The sequence below is a fragment of the Megascapheus bottae genome, chromosome 21 (assembly GCF_031878675.1).
Source record: "Megascapheus bottae isolate mThoBot1 chromosome 21, mThoBot2.hap1, whole genome shotgun sequence".
NCBI classification, from domain to species: Eukaryota; Metazoa; Chordata; class Mammalia; order Rodentia; family Geomyidae; genus Megascapheus; species Megascapheus bottae.
The window spans coordinates 34,897,469-34,918,756 of record NC_143529.1 but is presented as its reverse complement, the minus strand read 5'-3'; the positions used below and the strand labels follow the sequence as shown (position 1 = coordinate 34,918,756).

The following is a 21,288-nucleotide window of genomic DNA, read 5'->3' as shown; positions in this document are numbered from 1 at the left end:
TGGGCATGTCCCCAGGACACGCAGGAAAGGAGTTCCAGGATGGGTGTTTTGAGCATCTCCAGGGGAACAGGGACACGAGGGGCACTCAAGTGGGGTGGCTGCCAGGCTGGCACTGGGGCAGTGGCAAGACCCCAGCAGGCTCCGATCGGACGCGGGCCTTGTCCTGCTGGGGTGGTGAGACAGGAGAGGCGGGGGCATTGCCAATACAGTAGGAGTCCCCCCACCTCGGAAATCAGAGTTTTGTGCTTCGTTGGTTGAAACCTCTTTCACAACTCAGACCTTATATGCGTTTGCTTTTCTTCCTTCTCCAAGGCTAATCACTTTAGAGGGAAATTACTTAGGGCTAAATTACCCAGCATGCATGAGAGGGGCTAGGCGCCCTTCCCATTACTATAACAAACTGAGAAAAGCCAAACCCTTAAATTAGGACTATTATGTTATTCACTCTCAGTAAATACTATATTTATATTTGTATTTTTGACATTACTGCGCTTTGAACTCATGCTTGACCGGCAGGAGTGCTACCCCTTAAGTCACACCCCAGACCTTTTTACTGCAGGTAGTTTTGAGATAGGGTCTCATACCCACTCCCTGTTGGCCTCTCACAGACAGACTGGGCATGGGCTCTGCCAGCCTACTTTCCAGGGGTTTCTTCCCAACCTGAAGCCCTCCCAAGGTGCTGGCACCTTTTCCTGTGGTGTGTCAGCCAAGGAAATGGAGGAGAGAAAACCTGGTGACTGCAATGAGCTTCATTCTCAGCCTCAAGCACTGTGTGTGAGCCTCACGAGGGTGACAAGTGACAGGGAAAGCCGTCCTGCCTGAGGCTTGCGGTGGGAAAGGCCTTCTTGCTATGCATCTCAGAATCACAGGGGCATCTGCGTGGGGCCGTGGCGGGGAGTATGGAATCACCGTTTCCTGAACACCACTGGTTGTTAGCAGCAAGGAATTGTTTTGTTGTTGTTGTTGTTGTTAATCTTTGACGTTGCTGCTTCCTAGAGGCGGAAGCCACAGAGGAAAAGCTCTTGGGGCTGGAGAGGGGTCGAGTGGTCTCTTAGCTCACCCGCCCTTGCAGACAACAGACACTTGTTATCTTGCCGTCCAAGTGTGGCGGTGGAGGGTGGAGGGTGGAGGTTGGTTTCTAGCCAGCCCCCTCTTCTCACGTGCTGCGCACCTCTCCCTTCTCTTACTGTGACAAAATAGCTGGGATAGGCCGACCCTGAAGGGGGAAAGGTTTGTGGGGACTCAGTGTGAGGTCTGGTGGCCAGGTGGTCTGCGTGTTGCTCTAGGGTGTGGGGTGTGGGGTGAGGCTGCTCCTCCTCCCCCAGGCCTCTAGGAAGCAGAGCATGGCTGGATGCACAGTGAATTCCCAGCCCCACCATAGAGCGCGCTGGTGCCCAGTCTGAGCTCTCGTCCATCTGAGGAGGCTTCCCCCTCTGGGATTGCCTGGGTGGCCCAGCTTCGTCCCTTGCTGCTGCTGCTGAGTCGGGTCTCCTCTGTTTCTGGCTGCACTGCTCACCAGGGCCGTCCTGGTGCCTCTTGCCCAGGCTCTGGGCTAAGCAACCCAGACCTCTGGCCTCCCCACACAGAGGCGGGTTGCCCAGAGGAGTGTGGCCCACTCACCGTATCAGAGAAAAATTAATCCCCTGTGGAGAGTCCCTGCAGGGACAAGGATGTGGCCTCTGCTCCACAGCCTTCGTGATGACGGCACAGGAAGGCAGAGCACAGATGGCTGGAGCTAGAGGAGCAGCCACGATTCACGTTTGTCACCCCTGCAGTCCATCTTCACCTCGAATGCAAACCAGTGCCGTGGAATAGCCCCTCACTGGCCTGCTGCTCACGTGCAGACCCCCCTCCCAGCCCCGTGCCGCCCTTCCAGGCCGTCAGCTTTCTCCCCCGAGGGAAGGTGGGTGAGCACTGAGGAGAGAGGGCTGCTGCTCCACTTTGCACGTATGGAAGCAGGTTTCTACAGCTGGCGCTCGCGCTGGGGCCCTCGGTCATCTCCAGGACTGCCCACAGTGGTAGACATGTCGCAGCAGCTCCCACTCATGAAGGCCACCCACGACGGCCCCGCGGGAGCCCGGCTGACCAGTCTTCACCCAGGAATCCAGGGTGACGGCTTGGTAGTAGCAGTAGTGGAGCCCCACCTCCGGGGAGGGGGGGCAGGGAGCCAAGAGCAAGCTGTGATTCATAGAGTTTGGGTCAGTCTAACTGAACACTCCCGGAGGATAAGGCCCAGGAGCCAGGCTCACGGCGCAGCCGCGGGAGGAGTAAGAGTGAGTGTACACGTGTGCCCGTGTACTCACAGACCCCAGTGCCCTCATTCGCACGCACCCTCCCCAACGCTCCCGTCGGGCTCTCTCCTTCATGTTCATTCACACTCACATACGTGTTCACACTCACCCTTACCTACTTTCATACCCTCAGGTTTCTACATGCTCACACTCTCTCACACGCATTCCACACTTACTCTCATGCACAGTGTTAATGACTTTAAAGGAGGGAAGACTTGCTTGGGCAAGGGTTTTGGAGGGTTTGGGTCTGTGGTGTGCAGTTCCATTTCCAGGATGTGGCAGGAAGCCAGGTCATCATGGCGGAAGCCTGTAGAACACACAGCAGCTCCCCTCCCCGTGGACGCCAGGGAGAGGGAGGGCAGCAGGACACTCCCGCAGCCGTCTGTCTCCTCCAGGTCTCCTAACGTTGCCACATGTCCTAAAGTCTCCACGGCTGCCCAGAATGGTAGCACCAGCTGGGGACCGAGACTTGAAGACATGAGCCTGTAATTCAGACACGCACATACACACACACACACACACACACACACACACACACACACACACACACACACACACACACACACACACACACACACAGAGGCATGCGCGCATGCCCACTGTAGGCCCGGGATGATTGGGTGGGCAGAACCAGGTCTGTGTGGTTCTGGAAAGGCTAGCGTATTGATAAGGAAAAGACAATTCATACCACCATACAGGAAACTTCAAAGGGGCCATGGATGGATGTGGAGGGGGAGAGTGGTGGTAGAATGCGCTCAGCCAGGATGGATTCCCCGTGGCTCGCGTGGAAGCCTGCTGCTGTGTGCCAGCCACTGAGAGGTGTCTAAGGTCCTGTCTCCATGGACAGATGCCACCGGGCAGGGAAACTGGATGGCACTGCATACATGGAACCAGCATCCTGCGGCTGTGGCCTGTCTTTGTCCCCAGGGGGGACCGCAGGGCAGTCTGGGAGCTTCCCAGGGGAGGAGCGCGGTTCACTCCACCCAGGGACAGGGCTGCTGGTGGCACAGGGAAGCAGTGCGCCATAAGGCTTCCTGGGGTGACTGCAGGGCCCCCTCTGTCTCCCCCACAGGCCATGTTTGAACTTGTCACCTCCGAGGCCTCCTACTACAAGAGCCTGAACCTGCTGGTGTCCCACTTCATGGAGAACGAGCGGCTGAAGAAGATCCTGCACCCGTCCGAGGCCCACATCCTCTTCTCCAACGTCCTCGACGTCATGGCTGTCAGCGAGCGGTGAGCCCTTCTTCCTGCCGCCTGCCGAGGCCATGCTCGTGCATTTCCCTACTTTAAGTGTCAGGGCTTCCCCATGATAAAATAGTTGCCCCAAGAACCCACCGCCCTCTCCAGCGGGGGCACCAGCCCGCACCTCGAGTCCTTTTCCTCAGTAGCTGAGAGCTAGAAGCCTCACCCACCCTAGTCAGAGCAAGCCGAGGTGTCTCACACCCCCAGCCTGTCCTCCCCTCAATGGTTCTGTGGCAGCCCCCCACCCCCGCCCGGCCCTCCAGAGCCCAGGTGTGTGGTGTTCAGAGGCCTGGGACAGGTGCTGAGTGCATAGCCTGCCTCCTCCTTCCCCCCCACCCCATTGTACCACCAAGGGTGGGAAGGATTATGGGAACTCACACCTGGCTTATGAAAGAAGGGGTGCGGGGCTGGGAGTTTGGCCTAGTGGTAGAGCACTTGCCTAGCATGCACGAAGACCTGGGTTTGATTCCTTGATACCATATACATAGAAAAAGCTGGAAGTGGTGCTGTGGCTTAAGGGGTAGAGCTCTAGCCTTGAGAAAGTCCAAGGACAGTGCTCAGGCCCTGAGCTCAAGCCCCAGGACTGGCAAAAAAAAAAGAAGAAGAAAGAAAGAAGTGAGCCCAGATGGAGCCGCAGAGGCTTCACTCGTTGAGTCTCAGGAAGAAAGGCTGAACCGTCACGGTGTTAGAACGAGCCCACTCAGCGTTTCACTGCAGCCTGTGGGGTGTGGCATGGCGGTCCCAGGGGACTGCGGGACAGCCTGCTGTGCTCAGGTAGCGGAAGCAGCACCCCAGCAGGGGTGACATCACGTAGCTAGATGCAGCGTCTCCACACGTTCTCGGTCACCCTCCACCCAGCCCATTGGGTGCGTCCCCTCTGGAGACCTATCCCAAAGCAAACCCCTAGTGATCCCATCTCCACATCCCGGTGTGTACCACAGGCTGGATGCGGGCTCTAGCCCCTGCTCCCTCATCCTTTAATACTCCTGATGCTGTCACAGGAAACCCCGAGGGGCCCTGGGTAGTGCCAACATGCATCCCCCCCCCCCCGGCTTTGTATGCTGGTTAACACCAGGCAAGGGAGCCGTTCCCAGCCCCTCCACCCGCCTTGCAGGTTCCTGCTGGAGCTGGAGCGCCGCATGGAGGAGAACGTCGTGATCTCGGACGTGTGTGACATCGTGCACCGCTACGCTGCCGACCACTTTTCCGTCTACATCACCTACGTCAGCAACCAGACCTACCAGGAGAGGACGTACAAGCAGCTGCTGTGAGTGCCCTGCCCTGGCCTGCCGGCCAGCAGGAGGGGCCGCTGTGCTCACAGGTGGCGGGCACCTCTGTCCCACATCTGCCTTCCCAGGGTCCCACTGGGCCAACAAGTTGGCCAGGCCGCTGACAGTATCACACGAGGCATGGTTCCCAGTTATTTGGGCATCACTAGTGAACTTGGATCCCCAGAGAGTCAGGCCTAGCCCATCCCCCCGCGCCCCTCCAGGCCCGTGTCCAGCCCAGACAGTGGGCTCTGGGGGATTAAGAAAGAAGATGAGGCCCCGGACACCAGGAAGGCGGATTTGGATGAGCGGTGAGGGCACAGAAGGAGAGTTTGCTGGTCGTCTAGCAGCGACCTGGAGCTGAGGGCTCCGCTGCCCCCTTCTCTGGGGTTTTAGTTGGAAAGGTCATTTTACAGTCCACTTGTCACTTGAATTCTTCGTGTTGGGTTACCGCTCCTGACTGCTGAGGCGCACCACAGGACTTTCTCTGTGGCAATTCTCCACATCACTAGCGAGTGGAGCCCAGCAGTGGGAAGGGAGGACAGGTGTGCAGGGTGTGACACGCAGAGGCCAGGTGGCCTGTGGTGGGGGGTGGTCTCCAGAGCAAAGCCAAGGTCAGGACAGGTTGTGTAGGACAAGGATCCACACACACGTTGGAGAGAGCTGGCAGGCACTGCGCAGAGGGGCAGCGGCTCCTGTGCAGAACTGGTCTGAGGTCGCAGTTGCTCACATGAAGAAACTTGGTCCCAAGCGAGGCCCAGGACAGCTGTTTGTCCAGATTGCTGGGGGAGGGTGGGGCTTCGTTCCTGTGGCCTCAGTAGCTCCCCACCGCCTCCATGTTATAGGGGAACATGGCTAGGTGCGGGTCCAGTGTTTCCATAGCTCTGAGCACGACTCATCACCAGTCACGGGTTGACTATAGATGTAACCCTTGAGTATCTGCATGTCTGCTCTGGCTGTCCTGGCAGGTGTCTCTAGTCTACAGCCTGTTCTTGTCACTCTGTGGGTTCACCTTGCCACAGCTTCCTCCTGGGTGACATCATCTAGTTGTGTGTGTGACTCAGAGACGTGGCCACACACGGGATTCTCACCTTCCCACACACTCCATGGGCTGGCACGTGAAGCCACTCTTGCTGTTGGACTTGCACATGAACAGTTCATTTTCCATAAAGAGAGAGAAGTCAGCACTTTGTTGCTGCTGCTGTTTTCTGAGCTCATGAGGTGTCTGGTCCCGGGGAGGACGGGATGGGGAGGAGGCGCCTCTTCCCCACTCTCCCAGGAGCAGAGCTCAGAGACCGACTCCCTGTGTCATCCCCAGCCAGGAGAAAGCAGCCTTTCGGGAGCTGATTGCACAACTTGAACTCGACCCCAAGTGCAGGGGCCTGCCCTTCTCCTCCTTCCTCATCCTGCCTTTCCAGAGAATCACGCGCCTCAAGCTCCTGGTCCAGGTACGCCGGGTATGCATGCTGGCTGGCTGGCTTTCCCCAGGAATCTCTGCAACAGGCCTCCAGGAAGTCCAGTGTTCAGCACACAATCATTGAGCTCCTGCTGTCTACTGGGCAGGGGAGGGGTGCCAGGCAGAAGCTACCTACAACACCACTGTCCTTCCCAGGTGAAGGCACACTGGACGATAAGAGAAAAGGCACAAGGTTAACAAAGTCTCAGAACCACAGAGATGTGGCCTCCAGTGACAATCCCAGGGGAAAGTGGTTCAGGAAGCATGGAGTGGCCCTTGGGGACCACACTGGTCCTCTCCTGAACTTGGACTGTGGCCCTGGCTTGAGGCACTAGAGAATGCAGAGCCTTCCAGGCAGGCTTTAGTCAGGCTTTGACTCCTGCTTATGGCATTGCAGCGAGGCAAGGCTTTGGGACAGGACATCCCCCGCTCCCAGCCTGCCCGAGGGCCCCTGCCCTCTGCCCACCACACAGAGCCCCTGTGTGATGCGCCACAGTACAGGCAGGGGATATGCCACCTCAAAGGAGGGAGGGAGAGAAAAGGCCAGACACGATGGAATGACTAGTGCCTGTCCCTCACGTCTAGAACATTCTGAAGAGGGTGGAGGAGAGATCGGAGCGTGAGTGTACTGCCTTGGAGGCCCACAAGGAGCTGGAAATGGTGAGCTGCTTCCTCCTGCTGTGTCCCAGTCGGCACTGTCAGTGTGTCCACTGTCCCCCACTGTCCCCCTCTGAGCCACCTTCCCTCTGTCAGGGTGTCCTCGGGGCATGCAATTGCTTTGCAATCCAGAAAAGCCATTGGAGCAAAAAGTTGCATTGCCATGGCTTGAGCAGAGCATTCTCCACCCAGGCCACGCCCCTGTGGACATGCCCAGGTGACAGGGCACCTGTGGGCATTCTTTTTTTTTGCCAGTCCTGGGGCTTGAACTCAAGGCCTGGGCACTGTCCTTGGACACTTTATTTATTTATTTACTTCTTTTGCTCAAGGCTAGCGCTCTGCCACTTGAGCCACAGCACCACATCTGGCTTTTTCTGCCTATGTGGTATGGAGAAATCGAACCCAGGGCTTTGTGCACACCAGGCAAGCACTCTACCACTAGGCCACATTCCCAGCCCATCTGTGGGGCATTCTTTACCAGCGTGGGGCTCTGTGCCTTCCACAGGCCCCGTGTCTGGTTCTGCTCACAGCCCCAGACCAGATTCACTGGCTCCACCTGAGCCCTGGGAAGCGTCCAGCGGCGGCTGTTCCTCTTTCCAAGTGGTCTTGATGTGTTGTCCCGGGCCTGAGCTTTGCAGCCAGCAGTCCACTGAGCCACGGGAGGAGTGGCCGGTAGCTTCTGTGGCCTGAGAGAGGCTCGTGCGCCCTAGATGGCCATTCGTCCTGCGGTCAGCCTGGGGTCAAGCTACATTTCATCTCCCTTTCCTTTTAATGAGACGTGCACTCTAGCTCGCCTAACTCTGTAAAAGAAAGCATTTTTAACTCAGGAGGCTGAGATCTGAAGATCATGGTTCAAAGTCAACTGCAGCAGGAAAGTCCGTAAGACTCTTATCTCCAATTAACCAGTTAAAAAAGGGGGTTGGGGCAAAAGTAGGACTGTGGCTCCCATGATAGAGTGCCAGCCTTAAACACAAAGCTCAAGTACAGCACTCAGACCCAGAGCCCAAGCTCTGGGACTGGCAAGGAAAAAAAAAAGTATTTTTCTCATTTATAGAAGCAATTGATACTTCTTAGAAAACAAGCCATAAACATACTTGTAAGCCTAAAGAAAATAACAGAGATCTATGGTTTCTGGCACCACTGCTGACATGGTAGGCTGCCAGTCCCTCCTTCTCCCAAACAGACGCTCGTATGTCATGTGTGTGTGCACAAGTGCACACGACTGGGTTCTCAGCAACGGGACATGAGTCGTCGTCTTCCTCTTCTTCCTCTTCTTCCTCTTCTTCCTCCTCCTCCTCCTCTTCTTCTTCTTCTTCTTCTTCTTCTTCTTCTTCTTCTTCTTCTTCTTCTTCTTCTTCTTCTTGCCAGTCCAAGGGTTTGAACTCAGGGCCTGAGCACTGTCCTGGGGCTTTCTCTTGAGTCACAGCACCACTTCCAGTTTTTTTTTTCTATGTATATGGTACCAAGGAATTGGACCTGGGTCTTCTCGGCAAGCATTCTACCACTATGCCAAACTCCTGGCCCAGGGCATGAGGCTTCGGCATCACACTCACCCTTGTATTTGGTGCCTACAAGGTTGGGTCTAGTGCACACAGAGCTGCTTGTGTTTCTGACTCCCAGCTCCTGGAGACAGGGACCTGGGGCCATTGTTGCATGGAGTGTGTTTGATGGCCGTTTTGTGGATGTTTTGTCACTGTGCAGCGCAGCAGGGCAGTTCTGCCGCATGCACCCACTGAGCCCCCACACTGCCCGGTTCTGTCCCAGTCACCCCCAGCCAGTGTGGAGTAAGGCCCTGAAAAGCAGAAACATGCAGTCCATCAGGCCTCCAGGTTGCCTCTCAGGAGAGTGGGGTGACTGAGTGTGCCCCACAGCAAAGGAGCAGCCAACCTAAGTCTCGCCAGGCCCACTCGCAGCCTGGTCCACAGAAAGGCCAGTTTGTCACAGGGTGTCCAGAACCTGCTCCTAGCAGGGACAGGGCACCAGCTGTCCCCCGGGACTCAGAGGCTGCCCTGACCTCTGTCCCCTTGCAAGACAAGGGCTCCAGCCCACCTGGAACTGGTGCCTTGGAGACACTGCCTGGTCACAGGAGTGTGCTGGGCTGACACCCCTCCTCCTTCAGGTGGTGAAGGCCTGCAATGAGGGCGTGAGGAAGATGAGCCGCACGGAGCAGATGATCAGCATTCAGAAGAAGATGGAGTTTAAGATCAAGGTGGGCCTGGAGGATGGTGCCTGACCTCCCCGAGAGGCCTGGGGGGCCCAGTGTACCCCCTATCCCCTAGGCATCCAGGGCCAGAGCCACCTGCTCAGTGTGTGGCTGTGGACCTGGAGCTCGAGTTTCCATGGATAGTGACTGGGGCTGTCTGGGGAAATCTCAAGTCTGGAAGCTATTCAAGTTGTCAGCCACCTCCCCCAAATTTACACAAGACCTCATTCGTTCTGGAGCCCTGGAGCCTGAGTATCTGGTGCCCACCACGATGCCACACGGTCGGGCAGAGCGCCCCCTAGTGGCAGGTCTCCGCCTCCCCTCTCGCCTGACTGCACCCGGCCCAGCCCAGGGCTGATCCACACACGCACCCCAGGCTCACATGAACAGGCACACGTGGACCCAGACACAAGAGCTCAGAAGTTCACCCATGACTACACACACACACACTGGACACACAGCTCACAGTTGCAGCAGCATGTATGCGCACGCATCCACCAGAAACAACACGCAGGAACACTCATTCTCACGCAGCGGCTTCCACACACCGCGTCTTGTCTGGGAGCCTGGCAGGTGGCGAGACCCGTGGGGCCCCATGCACGTGGGCGCCCCAGTGCCACTCCAGCCAGGGCTCTGGGAACTCGGGAGGATGCAGGGCGCCCACCCGGCGCCCACCTGACCCTGCGTCCCCTGCAGTCGGTGCCCATCATCTCCCACTCACGCTGGCTGCTGAAGCAGGGGGAGCTGCAGCAGATGTCGGGCCCCAAGACCTCACGCACCCTGCGAACCAAGAAGCTCTTCCGTGAGATTTACCTGTTCCTCTTCAACGACCTGCTTGTCATCTGCCGGCAAATCCCTGGGTGAGCGGAGCTGATGGGTGCGTGGGCCTTGACCATGGCAGGTGTGGGGGGAGGGCAGGCTGACCCATCTGTGTGTCGGGGCGGGCAGGGAGCAGTCAAGCCAGCTGAAAGCACTGACTGGGCTTCGGAATCAGGTTCAGAGTTCTCCTCTGCTCTTATCCTACCTCAGGCCTTTCTAGAACCTCCCTGAGCCTCAGTTTCCCTCCTGTGAGTTGAGGATTTGCTGATAGGGAGGTGGAGAATGGCCTCCCCTCTCCAGACCGTGGGGTGGGACAGGCATGGGGACAGGAGGATTTCAGAGATGGTGAGTCGTGGCTGGGGCTGGCACCAGACCTGCCACCCAGCCAGCACACTTCCAGAGACCAGCATGCCACTCTACCTCCATCGATCCCCAGAGACAAGTACCAGGTGTTTGATTCTGCCCCGAGGGGCCTGCTGCGGGTGGAGGAGCTGGAGGACCAGGGCCAGACACTGGCAAACGTGTTCATCCTGCGGCTGCTGGAGAATGCAGACGACAGGGAGGCCACCTACATGCTGAAGGCCTCGTCACAGTGAGTGCCTGCTGCTTCCGGGCACCCTCCTAGCAGGTGTGGCCTGAGACAGGCCCTACCTAGGCAAGCAGCTCTGCATGCCAGCTCCCATCCCTCTACTGTAGGCCAGGAGGGCTGCACGTTCCTGAGGGTGTGTGTGTGTGTGTGAAGAGGGGGGGACAGGCCTGTAACCCAGCTGAGAAGGGACCTCCCCTCCTCATCCTGCCTGCTCATGCACCTGGGGCGGTCCATCTTCCCTGAGTCTGAGCAGCCAGGATAGCTGCCTTGAGGCCCAGAGCTTCGGAGGAACCCCAAAGTTACTGCAGGAGATTCCCTGCTCCCTCCCTCCCTCCCTGCTGGCCCTCCCTCCCTCCCTAGCTCCCTGCTGGCCTGCCTGGGCCCTCTTCCCCTTTCTTCCCTCAACATTCACCTACCCACCCTCCCTCCTGCCCTCCCTTCCCACGACCCTGCCTGGAGCCCTTGCCAGCCAGGACCTAGGGCTGCGCCAGGAGTGATGTCCACCTTTCCCAGATGCCACAGCTGTGGCTTCCTCAGATGTGGCCTTTGGGGAGTCCGTGGACAGCTGCCCCTTCCTGGCTGGTTTCTATGAGCACTTCCCCTGAAGAGCCCACAGGTGGAGGGGTCCCCGGCGCCAACGCAGGGGCTGGGAAGGGTGCAGGGCACCGGGTCCCGGCCTGTCTTGGGAGGTGTGGGGTTGTGCTGTGCTCTGAGGGCCGGGCCTTCGCCTCTCCTCACCGCAGAAGTGAAATGAAGCGCTGGATGACCTCGCTGGCCCCCAACAGGAGAACCAAGTTTGTTTCCTTCACCTCCCGGCTGCTGGGTGAGTGCAGCGCCTCCACCAGCCCCGCCAGCCACTGACCCAGAGCTTAGCACCCGCCAGGCCATGGCCTGGAAGAGATGGCATTTGCCGGGGCATGGAGGACAGGGACCACAGCCCACCAGCTAGCATTTGGGCTCAAACGTCAGTGTTTGGGGGTGGCCAGTTACCTGTATCAGGACAAAAGCTGCCGATCCTCACCCCAGATACTCAGCCACCCAGGGACCAGGGGACCAGAGCCCCCCCCCCCCAGGGGAGCCTCTCCCCGCTCCACCCACCCAGGCTCCGCCCCTCCTCAACTCCGTGCCTTCTCAGCAAGCAGGGGCCGCCCAGTGGGACAGCCACCCCTTCTCCCCTCCCGCCAGACTGTCCCCAGGTCCAGTGCGTGCACCCATACGTGGCCCAGCAGCCCGATGAGCTGACGCTGGAGCTGGCCGACATCCTGAACATCCTAGAGAAGACGGAGGACGGTGAGGCCCAGGGGTGGGGGTGGGGAGGAAGGGGTGGGGGCAGGGGATGCTGTAGTGGGGAGCACAGTGGGGCTTCTCCAGCCAGGCTCAGACCAGGGCCATGAGAGCCCCGTGCTGCTGTAGCTGTGGGTCCCTTGGCACGCCTAGCCTGCCGCTGGGGGAACAGAACCCAGGGCATCCTCATGCCACCCTAGCCCCAGCTCTCCACCAGCCCTACGCTCACACTCTGCTTCTCCCTACGTATGCTTCTCTTTTATTTTTTTCCCCATCTTTTATTTTCTTCCGGGACTTGAACTCAGGGCCTGGGCGCTGTCCCTGAGCTTCTTTTGCTCAAGGAAAGCACTCTACCACTTGAGGCATACGCCGCTTCCATCCTGCCCGTCTGTGAAGTTTGCTTCTGGCCCCTGTTGAACTCAGCACCAGCTTCTCCTCTGCCTCTTCTGCTCCTTTCTTCTCTTTGTGAGATTGGAAGTCAGAGCCTCAGGCTCACCGAGGTTGCTGTTTAACTGGCTCTCTCCCCACTTGAGTCATGCTGTTCAGCCGGGCACTGGTGGCTCACCCCTGTAATCCTAGCTACTCAGGAGGCTGAGATCTAAAGATCATAGTTCAAAGCCAGCCTGGGCAGGAAAGTCTGTGAGACACTTCTCTCCAATAAACTACCCCCAAAAGGCAGAAATAGTGCTGTGGCTCAAGTGATAGGATGTTAGTCTGGAGCGGGAGAATCTCAGGAGGCAACATTGTGGCCCTGTTCAGACCCCAGCACCAGCAAAAATGAAAATAAAGTATATTGTTTTTTGAAAAATATTTTCAAAACTAACCACAACCCGGTTATTTTTGGTAAGGTCTTGAAAACTTTTCTGCACTGGTTGGCCTTGAACCATGATTCTGCTCTCAGCCTCCTGACTAGCTGGAAGTACAGTTCTGGGCTACTACTGCTTAGCCCCCTTTTCCTGCTTTTCTTAAAAATAAATTTAAGGGGCCAGGAGTTTGGCCTAGTAGTAGAGTGCTTGCCTAGCATGCACGAAGACCTGGGTTTGAATCCTTGGTACCACATACATAGAAAAAGCCGGATGTGCGGGGGCCGGGAGTTTGGCCTAGTGGTTAAAGTGCTTGCCTAGCATGCATGAAGACCTGGGTTCGATTCCTCGGTACCACATACATAGAAAAAAGCTGGAAGTGGTGCTGAGGCTCAAGTGGTAGAGCTCTAGCCTTGAGAAAGTCCAAGGACAGTGCTCAGGCCCTGAGCTCAAGCCCAGGACTGGCAAAAAAAAAAAAAAAAGCCGGATGTGGTCCAGTGGCTCAAGTGGTAGAGCTCTAGCTTTGAGAAAGCCCAAGGACAGTGCTCAGGCCCTGAGATCAAGCCCAGGACTGGCAAATAAAATAAATTTAAAATTGTTATTATAAAGGTGATGTACAAAGGGGCTGCAGTTACTAAGTAAGGAGTACTTTTGGGGCGATGTCACCCCTCTCCTTGCTCTCTCCCAGCACCCCTCCTTCCTTCTTAAAATCATGCTCCTCTTTGCACGTGAATTGCTCTGCATCAAACTCCCATACAGAAGCCTTCCCTCCCATCTCCAGTCCCTGCAGCTTTAGGAAGGCTGCGTGTTCTACCAGGAGGCCTTCATGGAGTCCTTCTCCACCGAGTCCAGGTGGGGGGGCCGGGGGTTTCTGCCCCTCTCCATGCCCCAGACAGCACTCTGCCTGAAGCCTCTCCTGAGTGGCCTCCGGAGGGCATGGGGTCATGGAGCCCAGATCCGCACAGACTCCGCAGGCTGGGTGGAAACATTTGCTCCCTAGCTAACGCCTGTAATCCTAGCTACTGAGGATGCTGAAATATGAAGATCACAGTTCGAAGCAGGCCTAGCAGAAAAAGCTGCTAGACTCATTACCAATTAACCAGCAAAAGCTGGGAGTGGAGGTGTGTTCAAATGGTAAAGCACCAGTCACAGCTCACGAGCAAACACACACCCCTACCTCTCTGCAGGGAGCGAAAGGGACAGAGGGCCTTCATGACTGATGTGGCCATCTCGCAGCTCTGCTGAAGTCCCGGACTGCCCCATGGTCCCTTGGCTGACTCTTCTAGGGAGAGTTTGGGGGGTTCCTGGCCCCGGGGGGAAGAGCCTAGGAGGACTCAGAGTGAAGCTGGTGACAGAGCCTGCAGCCTCCAGGCCTCGTGTGAGGAGAGTTGTGCTGTGAGGGTGACCCGGCCTCCTCCCCACGCTGACCGCGAGGCCTGGGGACTAGAGTGTCCCCATGCTGTCTTCTCCCAACCCCGCCGGTGTCCCCATGACCCTGCTTCTTCGCAGGCTGGATATTTGGCGAGCGCCTTCACGACCAGGAGAGAGGCTGGTTCCCCAGCTCCATGACAGAGGAGATCCTGAACCCCAAGATCCGCTCCCAGAACCTCAAGGAATGTTTCCGAGTCCACAAGATGGAAGACCCTCAGCGCAGCCAGAACAAGGACCGCAGGAAGCTGGGCAGCAGAAATCGGCAATGACCCCAGGACCGGGCGCTGGGGATGTGGGCAGGGGCAGAGCTGGTGGGCTCCGGGGAGGGGGGCGCGCGCCCCACTCCCACCGCTTGCTGTTGCGCGCTTGCACACTGGAGCCAGGAGGAAGGGAACTGACCGCGTTATTACCTCGCCTGCCCTGGAGGAGGAGGTGACGGAAGAGGCCCAGGGGTCCCCGGGAGGGGGCGAGGACAAGGCCACCGCAGGCCTGCACGAGCCCCCTTCCCCGACGCCATCAGCGCCTGCCAGGAGCACGGATGGGCTGGCACTGCCTGAAGGAGCTTGATGTGCAGCCCTCCCTCCCTCCCTCCCTCTGCCCCCCCCCCAGCCTCGCTGCACGGCACCCGCCCACCGCGGCCCCCAGAGCCTCCCGGGCCCTGCAGGGCTGGATGTCACTCGATGGCACCCGTGTCCGCCGGCCCTGGGAGCCGCGGTCTTTTACGGAACGAGGTGGCCGCTGCATCCTCTACGGTTATGGTTCTGAGAAAAGCAAATCATCATTTTTTTGGCTGCATTAAAAGAAGCATCCTGTATAAAAGTCACGCAGGGGTATTCTTTACCCCCACCCCCGTGCCCGCGGGAGCTGGGCTGGGCGCGTGGGAGCCGCGCGCTCGCCTCCGTGGGCAGGGCGTGGAGAGGAGGGGCGGTGCGAGGCAGCCCCGGGAGGAGCGGGCAGCCCGGGGAGGAGCAGGGGAGCCCCGGGAGGAGCGGGCAGCCCGGGGAGGAGCAGGGGAGCCCCGGGAGGAGCCGGGCAGCCCGGGGAGGAGCGGGCAGCCCGGGGAGGAGCAGGGGAGCCCGGGGAGGAGCGGGCAGCACGGGGAGGAGCAGGGGAGCCCGGGGAGGAGCAGGGGAGCCCCGGGAGGAGCAGGGGAGCCCGGGGAGGGTCAGGGGAGCCCCGGGAGGAGCGGGGAGCCCGTCTGGGGTGCTCAGGCCCCAGTAAAGCTTCCCCGCTTCGCCTTCGCAGCCCTCCACACGCGGCTGGAGCGCGGCTGGGCGCCAGCGGGCGGGGTCTGCCCGGCGGGGCCCCGGAGCCTCTGCGGATCCGGGCGTACACTACCCGGCAGGGAAAGATGCCACCGGGGCCCAGGCAGCCAAGGAAGCCCAGGTCGCTGCCGGGAATAGTGAAGAGCAAAGTGGGGGCGGAGGGTCCCCACCCCGCCTGGCCCCTTCTCCACTGCCTACACCAGGCCCGAGCTCCGGGCCTGCGTCCTGCGTCCATCAGAGCTCTCCAAATTACCCACGGCCCCTTCCCTTCCCCGTGGGCGGCGAGCTGCAGAGGGGCCAGGGCACCGAGGGGACCACGGAGGGGGAGGACACGCGGGGGAGGCCATGGGGGTGGAGGGGACGCCGCCCGCGGTCCCCCAGCAGCCCGGCCCGCGGCGGCCCTGCCTCCCTCCAGGGGGTCTGGAAGACGTCGTGGGAAGGCGCGGGGAGGGCGCACGGGTCTGGGCCCTGCCCGCTCGCCCTCCCCCCAAACCCCCCGCGCGCCGTCCCTCCCCGCGCGCCCTCCCCCCCACCGCGCTCCCCTCCCCACCTCCCCCGCGCGCCCTCCCTCTCCCGCGCGCCCCCCACGCCCCCTCGCGCACGGACGCGCGCCCCCTCCCCCGCGCCCCCCCTCCCGAGCCCTCCCCCCGCCGCCCCCTCCCGCTCGGCCCCCCCCCCCGCGCGCTCCCACCCCCCCGCCGCCCCCTCGCGCACGGACGCGCGCGCACGCACGGACCACGCGGACACAGGCGGCGCAGCCAGTCGCGCCGAGGCGGACGCGGCTCCTTTATTGGCTTCAAGCAGCGGAAAACTTTCTCAGCGCCACCACCACGAGCGCCAGCACCACGCAGGTGGCCAGCAGGGCGGCGATCACGACGGCCGCGATGGCGCCGGGCCCCAGCGAGCCTGCGGGGGGGACAGAAGGCCGAGTCACCCAGGGCCGCCGCGCCGCCGCCCTCCCGCCCGGCGCCCGCCCGGCCCCGTACCGCTGCCCGGGTCCAGCGGCTCGCTCGCCGTGCTGTCCTCCGGGCCTGGCTCCGGGGTGGCCGTCGGCTGGCCGGGCGCCGCGGGCTCCTGGCCCGGGCTCGTGCTCTCCACGGGGCCGGCTCCCGACGGCAGATCGGCCGGCTCGCTCCACAGGGTGGGGTCCGGCGCCTGCGGACCCTCCGCTGAAAGACCAAGGGTCGGAGATGAGCCCCCCCTCCCCGAGGCAGGCCTGAGCCATTACCCCAGCCCTCGGGAGCCCCCACGGGGCCAGGCAAACGCAGGTGTCCCTCCTGGTTGGGGGACACCAAGGACGACCTCGGGGCCCGGGGAAGTCTCGCTGGCGCTGCACTCAGAGACACTCAGGGGGGAAGAGATGGGTGCGATCTTGAGATCGTTTGGCATTTGGGGCCAAATGTGGGTAATGGTAAATTCCGCATCTGCTAGAGCTCGGGCCCGCCGTTTGCTTTCGTGCTGCGCTGGTCCTGGGACTTGAACTCAAGGCCTGGATGCTGGTCCCGGCGCCTTTTTTGTTGTTGCTCTACTCTACCACTGGAGCCACAGCTGCGCTTCTTTGTTGTTGGATGACTGGAGATAAGAGTCTCCCTGACCTTCCCTTCTAGGCTGGCTTTGAACTGCAAGGCTCAGATCTCAGCCTCCTGCCAGTAGCTAGGATGACAGGAGCTGGTGTAGAGGTCGGGTGTTTTTGGTAACTTTTCTATTTACTTAAAATCTTTTTACTACAAAAACAAATGTTACCATGGCCCTGGCTCCCCAGACTCAACCCTGGCCTGGGTTCTCCAAGGCTAAGATTGTAGGCAGGACCGACTGTCCTGTTCCCCAGAACAGAGGAAAACCCCTGGTCAGTATGTCCATCATGGCCTTGCGGCATCTTTCCAGGCTCTCCAGACCCATTGGACTGCCCCACACACACCAGGAGAGGAGGGGGGATGCCAAGGGCTGGGCTTGCCCAGCCCTTGGCAGGCCTGAGAGTTTGCAGAGTCCTTGTCCTAAAAAATGAGCACACCACAGGCCCCTGATTGGTGCCCCTTCACCCAAGACAGAGGGCAGGCAAACACCTTCCTGTGCCACCATGCCCGCCAGAGCTCACCTCCAGTGCTGGGCATTTGTCCAGGGAGGTGCCCAGAGTTTCTGGGAGCCATGCCTAGCCAGCCTGGGTGGCATCTGCAGCGTGTGCCACAGGCTGAACTGTCCCCCAAGGGGCCAGAGAAGGCACTGCAGTGGGATCCAGCATTGCTGTGGTCTCCAAACTTCTCCAGAAGAAGGATGACCAAGTGTGAGGGCTGCGACCCGTCTTCCCTCCCCCCACCCCTTCCCCCAGGGACCAGGAGCAGAAGTGACTCCAGTCAGATGGCAGCAGGAAGAGGGTGAGGGTAAAGGGCAGAGAGGACAGGGATGGGGAGGCAGCAGACAACCCCAAAGTCTTCACCATGGCCCGAGGAGACCCATATCCCGCGGACAGAATGGTTAGCGTCATGGGCACTTCAGGCTCTGTCTGAGGCTGGCAGGGCAGGTGAGGGCCTGGTGGCACTGCCACAGGCCCAAGCACCCCCTCACTCTCTCCCAATGTCCCCCTCCCATCAGTCGCCTTGCCGTTAGGTAAGTCAGTTTGTTCAGCACTCACTCTGACCACAGGGTCCTGAGGCAGGCGCCATGCTCACAGACAGCCTTTGTGTAAACATGAAGAGCCTTTTCATCCCCGCCCTGGCCGCCCGCCCGCCGCCCTGGCCTGCTCCCCACCTCCGTGCTGCGGCCCCCGGCCCTGCCAGGCAGGGCAGCAGGCTGGGCGCGGGCCCCTGCCCCCGGCTGCTCTTTCCCCTCTTGCCTGCTCCAGGACCCCAGCCCAGGAAAGAGATGGGGGCTCGCAGACCTTTCCGTACCTGCTTAGAGCTTCTAATCCACGGCTGGTTCTGAGAACCTTCCAGAATGGCCAGCACAGCAGCCTGACCCCTGCTGAGACTCTGGGTGGGCTGGCTCACCCCGGATCCCTACCGACTTGTGCTGGGCCACGGGGAAGGGAGAGGGAGGGGAGGCCAGGTGAGGACTTGGCTGCCCCTAGACATGCGTGGGCAAAGTCCACCCACCCGTGTCGTGTATGCATGGGCTGACCAGAGCCGTGGGAGGGAAGAGTCGGCCAGAGTCTGGACATAAGCCACCAGGAGATGGTGGGCGCAGGGCTGGCCCAGGGCGGTGGGGGAATCGGTCTACAGGTAGGGCCTGCGTGGATTGCAGCCCCAGGACCCAGGGTGGAGGAGCTTTCTTCACTGTCCGCCACTTTCCCCAGTGGAAGGCACTGCTGCCTGCCTGCCCACGAGAGGGTCGCGCCTGAGGACCCCCCCCCCCCGTGCCCGCTGGAGGGGCTGGGGATACAAGCGCACACCCTCCCCCTCGCTCGACGTGACTGATATGTGACCACTCGGGGCCTGCAGCGCCCTGTGGACGCGGTGGGTGCAGCCAGGGACGGCAGCAGGTCTGCGGCCACCGCCACCACCCATGTCCCCGCGGCGTAGCTGCTCTCCACAGTCCCCACACCCCAGGTCCAAAGTTCCCCCCAGAACTGGCTGCAGAGACCTAGAACATTCTAGGGCCAGGGGCTAAGGCGAGCAAGCCTGAGGTGGCTGTGAAATGGCGAATGGCTTTCCTGAGAGCACAGCCTGCGTGCGGGGTCTCCATCGGGTCTCCCAGGCTCGGGTGGGGGCGCTGGCTGGAGCAGGAGCCCCCAGCAGGGGCCCCAGAGCCCGCTAGGAGCCCTCTGCAGACCCCAGCAGCCACCACCCAGGCCCCAGAACCTCGGGACCAGCTGCCCTGTGTCTCATTCTCCTTCCTCTCCGAGTTCGAGTGCTGAAGTAACTCAGATGCCCCCTCCCCAGAAGCCACGGTCCCTGCAGATTCCCAGCGCATGCTCAGAGGGCCACCCCACTCAAGCCTGGGGAATCGAGCCACCCACAGTTTCTGGCCCTGGAAACGGGGAGAGCAGAGGCAAGGGCCTGCACCCCTCACCTGTGAGCATCGTGGGGGCCAGGAGCCCGGAGGCGAGCAGCAGCACCAGGCGCAGGGCCACGCAGGACGCCATCCTGGCCGTGGGGTGAGCAAGCAGCGGGACCAGGAGGACTGGGCCTCCGGGCAGGGGCAAGAGGCTGCAAAGAGCAGGGAAGGATTTTCATCAATGCAAAGTCTGTCCTCCTGGGACACTGTGCCCGCCCCCCACAGACACACACACACACACACACACACACACTCACACACACAACAGACCTGCTGTCCCAAACCCAGGAGCAGCCGCACCCTTGGAGAGGGAAAGAGGAAATCTACTCCCCCCCACCCCCCACCGCGCTCGCGCTCTCTCTCTCTCTCTCTCTCTCTCTCTCTCTCTCTCTCTCTCTCACACACACACACACACACACACACACACACACACACACACACATCCACACACGTATGTGTGAGGGCATACATCTCCCACAGCTACTGCTAGGCCATTGACCATGAGAAGTTTCTAGACCTCCGTGTATTATTCTCTCAGGGAGTGTGGGAGATTCTGGCCACAGTGCTCAGGGCTCTTGAGTGGCCCAGGAGACGTGGCCCTAGGCACTCAGCCACAGCCAAGGTCACTTTACGATGGGGTTCTCTGAGCCGGGCCAGGAGCAAGTGCTCAGAAGAGCTCGTCACGGAAGCACTTTCAAACAAGTCTCCACTCAAGCCACCATGGGTCTTTCCAGAAAATGCCGATGTCATGGCTTCTCTGCCCTCTGCTGTCCCAGGCTGACTTTGGTCCTGGTGTATGGATGTCACCTGTGAACTTCCATCACCTTCAGCCCAGACCTTGCCCACACCCTGGCCTCGCTGACGGCAACCTGGGGTGGAGCTAAGGAACAGCTCAGTGTGCTGACCAAAGCATGTCCAGCTTTCAGGGCCTCTCACACTTGCCCACCCCAGCCTCCCCTTTCTAGAGATCCTGGCCACACCAGTAAAGTTCTCTTTCTCTCACTCCCCACCTCTAATCCCTCAGAAAGCTCTGCTACTTCTCACATTTCACAATCTCCCACCATTCTTAGGGCAAAAAGGCAAGTTGCAGCTTTTTCCATCAGTGCTCCATCGCCCAGGGCTTGGCCTGGCCAGGTTTCCGCCATGTACCACACTCTATGTGCCCCAGGGCCTTTGCATATGCATCCTCTCCCCCACAGACTAGTCCCTCTGCGGCTGTCTCACTTCCACTCAGGCTTTAGCTTGTCCAGTCAGGCCTCCATGCACCTATCGCAGAATGAACTTACTTTCTCTCTCTCTCTTCTCTCTCTCTCTTGCTTGAGCTCGTCAGGCATGCTTGGAGCTTTGTCACATCACTTTCATTTCTTCTTAGCACTCATATTTTTAGGAAACCATCTCTTCTCATTTTCATTAACTTTTTATCTTTTAAGTTTTATTGTGTATTAGTATACAGGTGATGTACAGAGGGGCTACACTTACATAAGTCAGAGAAAGGGTACATTTCTTGGGCTGGGTGCCGGTAACTCACGCTGGTAATCCTAGCTACTCAGGAGGCTGAGATCTGAGGATCAAAGTTTGGAGGTAGCTCAGGCAGGAAAGTCCATGAGACTCTTATCCCCAATAATCACAGAAAAAGCCAGAAGCAGCCTGTGGCTGACGTGGTAGAGTGCTACCGTTGAGCAAAAAGGAGCTGAAGGACAGTGCCCAGCCCAGAGCCGGAGCTACAGGACCCACCCTCCCGCACACAGAAAACTACATTTCTTTTTTGGACAATGTCACCTCTCCCCCCTCCCGTTTTCCCCTCATGCTTCACTAATGTTTTCAAGGGTGAATACACACACCGAAGTGTGTTAGTCAGCTTCTTATTGCTGTAAGAAAATGCCTGTGTGGTCAGACCTGCACTCCTGGCTTCCCAGGGGCTCAGCTCTGGGAACTGTGATTCCACCAATCCAACAAACCCTAGAGGCCCCTTTCTCCAAATTATGTGCAA

At 59.6% G+C, this 21,288-nt stretch overlaps 2 protein-coding genes across 2 annotated transcripts in view; one reads left to right on the top strand and one right to left on the bottom strand.

Annotated features, from left to right (window-relative positions):
* Window positions 1-14,856, top strand: part of Ngef (neuronal guanine nucleotide exchange factor) — a 29,475-nt gene extending 14,619 nt beyond the window's left edge. The window contains exons 4-13 of the mRNA XM_090355059.1: window positions 3,364-3,524; window positions 4,648-4,800; window positions 6,120-6,249; window positions 6,843-6,917; window positions 9,034-9,123; window positions 9,814-9,977; window positions 10,373-10,528; window positions 11,269-11,348; window positions 11,711-11,815; window positions 14,122-14,856. Of these exons, the coding sequence (XP_090211185.1) occupies window positions 3,364-3,524; window positions 4,648-4,800; window positions 6,120-6,249; window positions 6,843-6,917; window positions 9,034-9,123; window positions 9,814-9,977; window positions 10,373-10,528; window positions 11,269-11,348; window positions 11,711-11,815; window positions 14,122-14,312 (1,305 nt within the window). The 3' untranslated portion in view covers window positions 14,313-14,856. The remainder of the gene's footprint in view (window positions 1-3,363; window positions 3,525-4,647; window positions 4,801-6,119; window positions 6,250-6,842; window positions 6,918-9,033; window positions 9,124-9,813; window positions 9,978-10,372; window positions 10,529-11,268; window positions 11,349-11,710; window positions 11,816-14,121) is intronic.
* A 1,248-nt stretch (window positions 14,857-16,104) lies between these two features.
* Snorc (secondary ossification center associated regulator of chondrocyte maturation) lies at window positions 16,105-19,830 on the bottom strand. The gene is made up of 4 exons (XM_090354418.1): window positions 19,768-19,830; window positions 19,314-19,450; window positions 16,295-16,477; window positions 16,105-16,214 (listed from the first exon to the last, which is right to left on the bottom strand). The coding sequence occupies exons 2-4, from the start codon at window positions 19,384-19,386 to the stop codon at window positions 16,105-16,107; spliced, it is 366 nt and encodes a 121-aa protein (XP_090210544.1). The 5' UTR covers window positions 19,387-19,450; window positions 19,768-19,830.
* Between the last annotated feature and the right edge of the window lie 1,458 nt (window positions 19,831-21,288).